Below are 11,952 nucleotides of genomic sequence, written 5' to 3'. Positions count from 1 at the left end.
TCCTTTCTATAATCCATTACACTTGGGTGTACCTCATAATTCAGAAAAAAAAATTGTATGTGGCTACTTCTGTTTTATCGCGGCTGTAAGATTCAGTTCTTGTTTGTGTGAGTATAGTTGTCACAGTCACACAGGCAACTTATTATAACAAGGGTTATACCTTAGTAACTAGAGATATAGGGTTTGAGTTAAAAGTCCAATCTGTGTTTTTTTAGACCCATATGGAAAAGTTTTAAGGTCCAGAGATAAGGCCTACTGTCTGACAAAGCATGACACAAGACACATTTCATATCAAAAGAGCTTCTCAGCTCCCTCTAGTGCATATTGTGTGAACTGAGAATAACACCTGTTAACCTGCAAACCTTGGGACAGTTTCACTTGCAATACTCACGATTTTAGCATTCACTATTTTTCAGAACATGGCAGATGTATTACTACAGTAAGAATATAGAGGATGACACTGCTTTGTTCATGCTGCTCAATCTTAGTAAGATATTCTGAAAATGCAAATCAGGCAGTCATGTGTCTATAGTGGTTCCCAACTTTTTTGACCTCCCCCTTTGTCCAACACAATATTTAAAATTAACATTTAGAATAGGCCTATTTCTGCTGTATTTGCTAGTTTTTAAGCTTGTTATTATTATTATTATTATTATTAATAACAGAATAAGGTTTTGGTGATATATTACATCAACTATGATCTTTTTTTTTAGTTAAAGAAATTTCAAGAACTGCATGTTCTTCAATAAGAACAATAGCTTTTATATAATTTGTTTTTGAGGGACTGGAAAGAAATTAGAATTTAGATTATAGTTTTATCATAATAACAATAATAATAATTTATTTACTGGACAGTGGCCGCACAGTGGGAAATCGTCTAGTCTAGAAAATGTAATCTGTTGGTCTTGTTCTAAAGGAACTAAAGAAAATATACATTAATAAACATTCAATGATATGTTTTTTAAGCGTTGTAGATACAACGTGGTAGATGTCCCAAATAGCCACATATGAATAATTAAGTAGGTCGATTTGCATGCAATGTGTCTTCTTCGTTGGTGTTTGGAGGACTGCGTGACAGACCACGCCCACTCTTATGCAGAAGCACGTGATTAGGCGTGTTTACCTAGGGTACCATGTAGCGTCTATGAGACCATCAACCGCAGCCGAATAATCAATTATACGGTTACGTTCAGGATCAGAACCACTTACTAGATTTACATCAGGCCCTTCGCTGACTAGTAACTGTTCGATGCATCTGAGAAAAGGGATGTCGAGTGAATAGTCTGAGGGCGAGCGAGCCAAATAGACAGACAGACGAGGGGAAAGGTAATATTGACATATTGTGTATGTCGTTAACGTTAGACATTTGACGTTGTTGTAAAATCATATTAAACGTTTGCATTCGTATTACAGTCGCCTTGACCGCATAACAGCTAACGCAAGTGTAATGCAGACGCTGTCACAGTAGTTTAATAAGTCGCTGTGGCTTTGAGGAAGTTGACATTAAACCTGAAATACTGACGACTGTGGAAGTGACCTACAATGTTAGTTGAACAATGAGAACAAAAAGAATATAATATGTGTCAATATCTCGATACGTCCCGTTTTCAGTGCATGTTACATGATTGTGCTTTATCGGTGTCGTATTGCCTAATCACCTGGAACGCTGTGTCGGGCTGCGTCTCAAAACCTATTGAGCTGTCTACCTAGACAGCACATTTAGGAATCATAGGTGCACTTGCAAATGATGCCCACATCGCTGGCTAGGTTTAGATACTATGTGTATTTTGAGAGAATTTCTATGACTGATACTGATATGCACAACACATTTTGATATTGATTTGATGTTGAATAAATTAATGATATCCAAAAGACAACATTTTTAAGTTAATATTTGCCATTTATTGGTATGCCTAAAATTTATGGTCAAACTGATTATTGGTTCATCTCTGATGTTGTTGGTTTATATCTTTAGAGTGGGCTCTTTTGAGGGATACTGGACCACCAGATGCATACCTAATAGCATCTCTGCTGCTAGCCTCATTATGGGCGTTATAGAGGAGACTGACATAGAGCGTGAGTAACACTCTTATCCACTTTGCCCACTAATATAGGCTACTTCATGTCAACGAATCTACGTTACTCCACACACCTACACACAAGAACTTGTAAACATGATCGTGTGACACTGCATGAGTAGAGTTATAATATTCTGAATGCCTTTTTGTGTTAAAGGGGTCATCGGATTCAAAATTAACTTTTCAAGTTGTTTGAACATAAATATGTGAAGTGTGTGTACACATCCATCCTATAATGACAAAAATCCACCCAGTGTTTAAAAAAAAAAAAAATCCCTATTTTAAAATCCCCTTTCTCAAATCAGGATGTTCTGAGAGCCCTGTCAGAATGACGTAGTTCTGTACAGACCGCTCCCACGATAGTTGATTGACAAGACCGTCTTACCTTAGACCTGCCCTGAGTGTGCTGAGAGCTGTCCGCCTCCGGTGCAGGGGAAGACAAGATTTCTCAGATTAAGCGATTGAGGCGTTTTGTTGTTGGATGTAATAATGAATAAAGCAGTCATTATTTACTCCCGACATCTGAGCTGCTGAAGACACAGTGGAATAACATTACGTTTGCTTTGAAGTGAATGCACAATCCCCGATCTGCCTAAATGCGTCTATATTCTTGCGAATCATTCGTGATTCAGCTTCATCTACAGAAGAATTGAGTATAATGTTTTTTTATGAAGCTTTGCAAATCGCCTTTCCTAATAACGTACTAGTTAGCCAGTTTCTCCGCTAAAGTATACAGTACTGCTCATTACCCCATGGAAGAGAGTGGCGGGGTCAGCAGAGTCATGAGCATTTAAAGCAACATGGACTAAAAAACAGCTTGATGAAAACACAGCTGACTTTTACAAGGAAAAAAGGTGTTTTTTACACTACCATTGAGAAATTTTAACTAAAGTATGTTATAGATTTTTCATTAAGACCCTAAAGAATCATATCAATTTGTGGAAAATGGGCATCCGATGACCCGTTTAAACATTGCCCTGGTTTTCATCGCCAGTGTCTCAGTGTGTACTAAAGCAAAACCATTTACTTGTAGTGCATTTTAGAGCTATGTATAGCTGGCCTGTTTTGGTTAAGGCAGGGTGTTGTAATTGAAAAAATATCTCTGTATTTTTCAGCATTTTGACAATATTCAATATACAGCTCAGCATTTGTGTATTTCCTTTGAAATTGGTTGAAAAGGTGTTTTATTTTTCAATTAGGGGGATCTATAATTTTAGGCAAACAGTACATTTTGGCAAGTAGATTCAAAATGATGAGTGTACTGTAATTAAGAGCTACAACAGAAGAAAAAAGTAAAAAATATAATAAACACAAGAAAGAACAAAATGATCTTCATTTACATCCAACAATTTAAAAATGCATAGTTATAGGAAATGTAATTGTCAAATTAAAAGTGTACTACATTCATCATAATATATGTTGCTTTATTTCATATTACCAGCAGAGTTCTCGATAATCCACTACCGTTCAAAGGTTTGGGATTGTTAATGTTATTGAAAAAAGTCTTTATTTAATCAAAATTACAGTAAAAGCAGTAAATAAGAAATATTATTAGAATTTAAATGAACTGTTTTCTATTTTAATATTTTTTAAAATATAATTTATTCCTGTGACGGCAAAGCTGAATTTTCTCCATTACTCCAGTCGAATGTCACATGAGCCTTCAGAAATCATTCTAATATGCTGATTATGAAAGCAGTTATTCTGCTTAATATTGTTTGTGGAATCTGTGACACATTTTTTTTCAAGGTTCTTTGGTGGATTGAAAGTTTAAAAGAACAATATTTATTTGAAATAGAAATGTTTTGTAAAATAAATGATTTTTACTGTCACTTTTGATCAATTTGGTTCATCCCTGCTAAATAAAAGCATTAATATCTTTTAAAATATAAAAAAATACTAGCTCCCACCTTTTAAATATTAGTGTATTTAATGTTTATTAATCAATATTCGCCCAGATCTATACCTGTACATATCTTAATTAATGTCACTTATTGATGCCATAAGGGCATATTTAGTTTCAAAACAAAAGCATCTGTTTTTCATTTAAAATGGATTCCCACATGAATCTAGTCACACTGAACAGAGTCATGGGTTTCTCTTATCCCATTAGTGTCTTTCAACACTGTTCTTTAGGTTGGATCTGAAGCTAATTGCCCAATGAGTATGTTTAGGCAACTCGTTTACTCAGTGCGCTGTAGGTAGATTAGAATAATCTAATCAGATGAGTCTGCATGTGAAGATTAAGTGTGGTTAAAATGTCCAGATGTTGCAAAGTCTGTCTTAAGATATTCTGCATTGCAGATCTTCCTCCTGACGTTGTACTGTCTGTATTGCGAGTTTTGGATCAGGAGTGAGTCATATGCATCAGTCATGTCCCCAGTGCAGAGCTCGTGACCAACTACAGTTAATTACACTAATCCCAATGATTAATTGACCACCCACTCAATAAAGAGTTGTTTTTAAGTAGGCAAGAAACAGCAGTTTTTGATGTTGAAAGAATGTGTTTGTGTAGGAGTGTTCTGTCTGGATTTACCACATAGTCTGAGATAGTACTAAAAGCAATAAAATTATTTTAGATCAATTGGTCGTTTGAGAAACAGACACAGTAACAAAACCATAGGAAAGCTGTTCTTGTATACGTTGCTGTCCAAAGGTTTGGGGTCAGTAAGTTTTTTTTTGTTTTTTTTAAAGATATCAAATACATTTATTCAGCAAGAATGCAGTAATTTCAAAAGTAATTTTTTTAGTAAAGTCATTTAAAATGCTGTAAAAGTTTTCTATTTGACTTAAATGCTATTCTTTTGAACTTTCTATTCACCAGAGAATCCTGAAAAAAAGTATTAGTTTCAACAAAAAATATCAGGCAGCACAAATGTTTTCAATATGGATAATAAGAACAAATTCTTGAGCAAATCAGCATATCAGAATGATTTCTGAAGGATCATGTGACACTGAAGACTGGAGTAATGGCTGCTAAAAATTCAGCTTTGCCATCACAGGAATAAATTACATTTGAAATGTATATTAAAATAGAAAACTTGTACCAGCACATATATATCAGGAATTCATACCCATCTCCATCACATTCTGTGCATAAATTCATGTGTTTGTTTTATTCAATCAGAGGTGACCCTGGCTCTTTTGGATGCTGCCAATGACAGGGACCCAGTGGTGCAGGAACAGGTCAGGAAGTCCATCTTGACACTGGGGAACCAACAGCCTGATAAAGTCCTGTCTATGTGCCAGGACTACCTGCTCAAACATCCCAAGGTCAGCCAAAGCGTTTCCTTGAAACATCAACATGTTTTGAGAAGGTTTTTCAAGGTTTTGTATGTGCTTTCCTCTAATGGTTATGTAGATTATTGCTGAATGTCATGGATTTTATATGGCCTTTATGATATTCAAGTGCACTTAACAGTATGTTCCTGACTGAGTTTGTTGGCCAGCTAACAGGAAGCAGAGGCAGTGTTTCATGTCCTCATGCTAATGTACCCAAGCATGTGTTGTTTCTGAAACAATTGTGTTGTAATTCAGCAAGCCACATTAAGTAGTTTTTGCTCTATTTCATGTTATGCAAACATGTGATTCCTTTATTTGTATGCAGAATTTCCTTCCCAGTGGTCAAAATTGCCATTTCCTTAACAGAAAGGAAAAGAAGATAATTTAGTACACATTACTTTAAAAAGAAAACACATCAAACTCATCTGTAATAAACCTCTTATCTGTAACCAGAGCTCTTCCTTTTGTTGATTTATAATGCCTAGTGTTGCAGGGGAAAGCCACTGCTCACAGACAGGACTGTGATTCTGTGTCTTTTGCCTCTGATTTGGCTGAAGTCTGTTTTAATAGTTGACCTAATTTATAAAATTTAAATATAGGATATGAGCCTGTGATAAATTTAGAATTATGGTTAGCATCTCTTTCATAGTGTATTTCTGCAGTACCTGTGCATGAGTTTACTTGCGGGTTTTCTTTGTCCTCTGTAGCTGGTGGTCGGGCACAGAGTGGTGATCTTGCAAACCATTGAATTGGTGGTGAAGAGCAGAATTGATGACATCAGTTACCCCAAGATCAAGAGTGTCATACAGCTAGCATCAGAAGAGATGACCAAATCAAAGGTGGGACAGCTGACTTACATTACTTTTCTAAAGTTTGGGGACAGTAAAATGAATACTTCATATTAGAATGATCATGAAGGAAGCTGAAGAATGGAGTAATGGATGCTGAAAATTCAGCTTTGCCATTCCAGGAATATATAATATATTCTAAATATATAGAGAAAAAGGTATTTTAAATGACAATAATATTTCACAATATTACCGTTTTCACTATAATTTTGATTAAACTAAAACAGACTTGGTTAGTGTTTGAGACTTAAAAAAAAAACGTTACAAGTCTTACTGACCCTAAATGTTTGAACACTTCCGTTAAAACTATAAAGAACTGGTTCTATTTTGAGACTCTTGCTTTTGATTTACATTTTGGTAAATAGTTATGTGACATCTGGAGAAATTTAGTAACAATAAGCATTACTTTTATTAGTTAGTTATTGTTAGTGTATTTAATATTCTAAACAAATTATACAGTGATGATTTTTGTATTTAAACATGCACCGTAAAACGAATTATCCACTCTGCATAGGAGGTTGTCCCAGAATGGCAGCAAGCAGCTAGTAATATTCTGGTTGCCGTGGGAAACAAATATATTAATGACATCATGGAGGAGATACTCGGCAAGTTCCAGCCGGGAGTTTTGCCTCACTTTTTTGTGGTCCAAACGCTAGCCAGTCTCTCTGACTCAAATGGTACGTATCTTTAATCAGAACTCCTGAAATTAATTTAGAGGTTTCTCTAGTTATGCCTTTCTGTATCCATAAAATTGGACTCTAATTGTATTTAATGTCAATTTAATCAATTTTAAATACATGTTTTAACTTTATGAAATGAAATGAAATGGAAGTTACAGTTACAGACCTGCTGCAACCTTTGATGTTAGATCATGCTTTGTGCATTTGACAGTTGATCATTACTGTTTCTGTTCCTCATTTCACTGAACTTTAGGGAAATTGCATTAATAATAGGGATGCACGATATTTATCGGACCGATAAATTATCGACCGATATGAGAGAAAATGACGTAATTTTTATTGCTCCGATAAATAAATTAAATCCGATAACTAGATCCGATAAAGTATGCTTGCTGGTAAATTAATTAATCAGTCTGATTTATCTGAGATTCATCTTCTTTCCGAGTGCAAGTGATTGCAGCTTTAAACTGCAGTGACTGTCAGCATGTGTTGTGCTCATTACGTCATCATTTGCAAACATGTCTTCGCCGGTCTGGAAGTTTTTCTCGGTGGCAGAGGAGGACAATGCCATTGCTATTTCCAACGCGTGTTCAGCAAGGATTCCGAAAGGAGGAAAAAAGGCATCAAGTAGGGTTGTGACAGTGACCCACTGGTTAATCGACGCGTGTCAACACCTTACCGGTATCAACTCGGTGGATGGGGGGTGGACGTCGTTTGAGTCTTCTCTCTTTTCCTCGCTTTCCTTCGGTTTTAAATAGCTTGTAGGCTCTGTGCGCGTTTTATTTTCACGTTTAAATTAGTGGCAATTCGGCTTCAAGCAGTTGTTTGTTTTTAGTTAGCTTGAGTTTTCTCACTTTCCTTTGCTTAAATAGCTTGTAAAAGCACTGTGCGTAGGCTATTTTATTTTCACTTTTAAATTAACGGCAATTCGGCATCAAACAACAACAAAATACAACAAAGAACATATAGCTAACTTTTATTAACAAAACAAATAAAAATGCACCATGCTATATGCCTAATATAAAATAACAGATAACTTACAAATTTTAAATATGCATGGCCTATACAAAACTGAAAATCAGTAAAGACTGAGGAACAAATGATTATAAAACGTAGAACGTTTATTAGTGAGATGGAAAGTTGAGGCAAGGACTGCATACACCTTGATGTAAAATAATGGGAAAAATATCACAGTTTAAATAGAATAAAAATCAGCAAATACTGTGGAACCAAATAGGCTAAATGAGAAACGAATGTTAAAAAAATAAATAAATAAATAGACCTTCCAATATCACCTTAGATAAATGGCAGGTCAACGGGCTTTTCAAAATCCAAAAATACTTTTAAAACAGGTGCTTTTACATTTCGTTTCGAAACTCTTCTGCCATCGTCTTGTCTTTTTCACCTCACTCTTGTCAGTCAGTTCGACTCTCTCCTCAGGTGATAAATGAAATCTGATCTGTGATGCGCGACTGTCGTTCGGTCACAAAAATGAACCGAAATACATGCCTCACAGACATGATAAATATATCTAAAGAAAGCTTTAAATTGCTACTTAACGAAATAAATAAAAACGAAAATAAAAACTCTTTAATATAATCATTATCCGTGAAGATGCACTTCTCTCTAAAGGCGCGTCTTACGAGGAGATGGTGAATCCTTACTATTACCCGCGAACACATTCATGGTAATTACTTTTGCTGGGGCTTTTGCTTTATTGCGTGTATTTGAAGCAGAACTCTTCAGCTGTGCTGACGGCTCGCTGCTGCTGCGGGACACTAAACACTGTCGAGTCGCTCTTGACAGTCGCGGCAGCACGGACTCATGTTGTTTCCACCAGCGCGGCAATTTTTTTTCATCAATAATTGATGGATGTCTAAAATATAAAGATAAGGAGAAGCCTAAAACAGGCCCGAGGCCCGGCCCGCGTCTGAACTATGACGTGAATATTGGCCCGAAGCCCGGCCCTAGGGACATAAAAAAGTAGGAGCCCGACTTTAAATTTAATATAATAATAATAATAATAATTGGGGGCTAAAAGTGTGTTGTAATGCAAGCGTTACTGAACATGTACAGAGTAAAATATTACTGAAAATTGATTAGTAATGCCTTACACTACTGCGTTACAGCAAAAAGTAATACGTTACTGTAATGCATTACTTTTGTAACGCCTTACTCCCAACACTGCTTAAAGACTATATAACTTTCTCATCCTCGTGCACTAAAAACGTTGAATAGATGCATTTCTTTATGCATGAAATATTTGAATATAAATTTGTTGTTAATGAGTTGTAAATTGCAGATAAACCATAGTTCTGTCATAATTCTGTTAAACCATTTCTGTTACAAAGTATCGTGGTGTCCTACACAAAAAATAAAAAACATTTGAAGAGTCAGGACTGATGTTTGCTATAGTTAGGCCAGAGCTACTAAAATATCAGTTTAATCAGTGAATCTTAGATTTTGTATTCTGCTGGGTGCACAAACTGCAGATTATATGAAAATTATAATATAAAAATATGAATTTATCGGCATTGGCCACGAGAAGGACTTAATTATCGGTTATCGATATCGGTTAAATTTTTTCATATCGTGCATCCCTAATTAATAATAATGTAAAAGGGCTTTGTTTAAGCCCTGTGTTCTTTTTTGGTTAAGTTTTTGACCTGTTTTGATATGTTTGACCTCTGCCCACAGTATACGGTATGGTGCCTTTTCTCAATGCTATAATGGGGACCATGTTACCCATGCTGGGCATGACCAAACAAGACAACATGAAATGGGTCTTCTCATCCGGTAAGTTCAGTTATAGATCTGTGTAAAGTGGTAAATTTTCTGCATCAGCTAAATGAATGATTTTTAAGAAAAAAAGTCACTTATGCTTTCTTAGGCCTCCATTTATTTGATCAAATAATCTGTTAATGTATTTTAAAATTTAATTTATTCCTTTGATGGCAAAGCTGAATTTTCAGCAGCCATCATCCAGTCTTCATTGTCACATGATCCTTCAGAAATCATTCTAATATGCTTATTTGGTGCTCAAGAAACATTTCTTCAATGAAGAGATTTAAAAAGGCATATATTTGAAATATAATTTGTGACAAAGTAAAAGTTTTTTACTGTCACTTTTTATCATTGCAATGAATCGTTGCTAAGTAATAATTTGTTTAAAAAAAAAAAAAAGACTTTATATTCTTTTACTTATATGAAATGATTTGATTAGTGTTAAATGTTTGTAGTGACGTGGCTTCTCCTCTCTTAACATTTCCTCTCAGCTCTCTGCCGCTTCAGCGAGAGCATTCTAGAATACTTGGCCAACCTGGACAAAGCTCCGGACCCCACTGTGCGTAAAGACGCCTTCTCTAGTGAGATTTACTTAGCCTATGACATCCTGTTCAGCAGCTGGATCCAGAGCAGAGAGTCCAAGGTACACTCAATGAGACGGAGCACATATCCAATTACAGCGAACTCACTTTGAGACTAAAGAGATGAATGTGCGCCAACTGGGTTCAATTCAGGTTTCTTTGGAATTGAAGCGGGGGGGGGCATGTGAGCTTGTGAACTAAATCTACTTCTTTTAGAGGGGTAGATTTCTTTGTAAATGCTGAAGATTGAATTGTATGTAGTAATTTCGCCTTTACAAATTACATTATTGCAGCTGGAAGAGATTAAAAATCATATGTTCTATTTAAAATACTTCTTGGTCACTAGTCATTCAAAAATCAGAAATACTTTTTGAAAATTTTCTCAGTCTGACATTGAAACATTGAAAATCTATTTCAATGTTTGTGTTCAACGATGTTCCAATCTCTAGTGTGAATGTGTTGAAATTGTTCTCGTGTGTGTCATTCTGCAGCTGCGTCTGACTGTTGCAGAGGCTCTTGGGTCAATGAGTCACCTGATGGCACATGATAAACTGGAAGAACAGCTTCCCAAACTCCTTCCCACTATACTGGGCCTCTACAAGAAGAATTCAGAACACTACATCATCAGCAAGGTATAGCCCTCCTCACCATTTTACAATAATAGGAAATGTTTGGTGGAAGTTAATAGGTCAACGAGTTATTCAGTCCAAGTTCACATGCTTTTCCCCCACTCTGGACTTTTCCTATTGTGTTCAATAAAGACATGGAAATGTGTAATTGTTTTTGCATTATTTAAGCAGCCTGCTGTGACTTTCATAATCAGATCAGATTTTATGGCCAATCTATGAGAAAATCCAGGACTCTGTACTGCCTAATGTAGTCCAATTCTGTTTGTGTTTGTTTAGAGCTTGTGTCAGGTCCTGGAGGCCTCTGTGAATATGGGCAGCAGAGTGCTGGAGACACAGATTGATGGTCTCTTAGTCGCTCTGCACCAGCAGGTCAGTGCTTGTTTCACTCGCTCTTTATGTGCACCACTTTTTGTATTCATAAGTCATGATGACAAAGGCGTTTTAAAGACTTCTAAATCCCCTACACAACTTCTTGTAATCATGTTTTCATTTTTGGTAGAACAGGTTTGAAGTTGCCTAATAGTGTTTAATTTTGGTGGAACAGGTTTTAAGTTGCCTAACAGTGTTACACAGCCCAGGGCCGTTTAATGGTTTAACACAGTAGGAATTGTTCACAAAAAATCAGATTACTACACAACTAATTGCAACTAATGTTTATTTTAAACCATTCATTTTGCAATTTGAGCATTTTTATTAAAATTAGTTATTTCCTTTCGAAATTAACAGTTTCTTGCTAGTTTAATTTTGATAATTTTCATTTAGATTATTTAATTGCATTCATACCTTATCACTGCTTTTTTTCTTTGAAATTCCAGTTTTCTCAGTTATTAGATACTAATTTGTATTACTGGACAGCTGTCAGTTACTAAAACAAATAAAGCACATATAAAACCAGTGTTTTCTTTTTTTGTTTTTTTACATTTTTTTATAAACTTGAGTTTTGAGATCCTCTTTGTTAGTAGATTTATATACATTTTTCCTTCCAGATATGCACACCTATGGATTTCAGCAACCCTCCAACTGTGAAAAATCACAACGAGGTCCTGCGATGCTTTACTATCCTTGGTGGG

General features: G+C 35.7%; 1 protein-coding gene across 1 annotated transcript in view; it reads left to right on the top strand.

Annotated features, from left to right (window-relative positions):
- The first annotated feature begins 1,083 nt into the window (after positions 1-1,083).
- LOC306887471 (maestro heat-like repeat-containing protein family member 1) overlaps positions 1,084-11,952 on the top strand; it is a 39,974-nt gene continuing 29,105 nt past the window's right edge. Inside the window, exons 1-10 of the mRNA XM_079445213.1 lie at positions 1,084-1,326; positions 1,976-2,076; positions 5,206-5,351; positions 6,068-6,199; positions 6,723-6,885; positions 9,586-9,684; positions 10,164-10,315; positions 10,745-10,885; positions 11,159-11,251; positions 11,869-11,947. Coding sequence (XP_079301339.1) covers positions 2,046-2,076; positions 5,206-5,351; positions 6,068-6,199; positions 6,723-6,885; positions 9,586-9,684; positions 10,164-10,315; positions 10,745-10,885; positions 11,159-11,251; positions 11,869-11,947 — 1,036 coding nt within the window. The 5' untranslated portion in view covers positions 1,084-1,326; positions 1,976-2,045. The remainder of the gene's footprint in view (positions 1,327-1,975; positions 2,077-5,205; positions 5,352-6,067; positions 6,200-6,722; positions 6,886-9,585; positions 9,685-10,163; positions 10,316-10,744; positions 10,886-11,158; positions 11,252-11,868; positions 11,948-11,952) is intronic.

This window comes from Barbus barbus (genome assembly GCF_936440315.1).
Source record: "Barbus barbus genome assembly, chromosome: 21".
NCBI classification, from domain to species: domain Eukaryota; kingdom Metazoa; phylum Chordata; class Actinopteri; order Cypriniformes; family Cyprinidae; genus Barbus; species Barbus barbus.
This window is presented reverse-complemented; position numbering and strand designations above follow the sequence as displayed.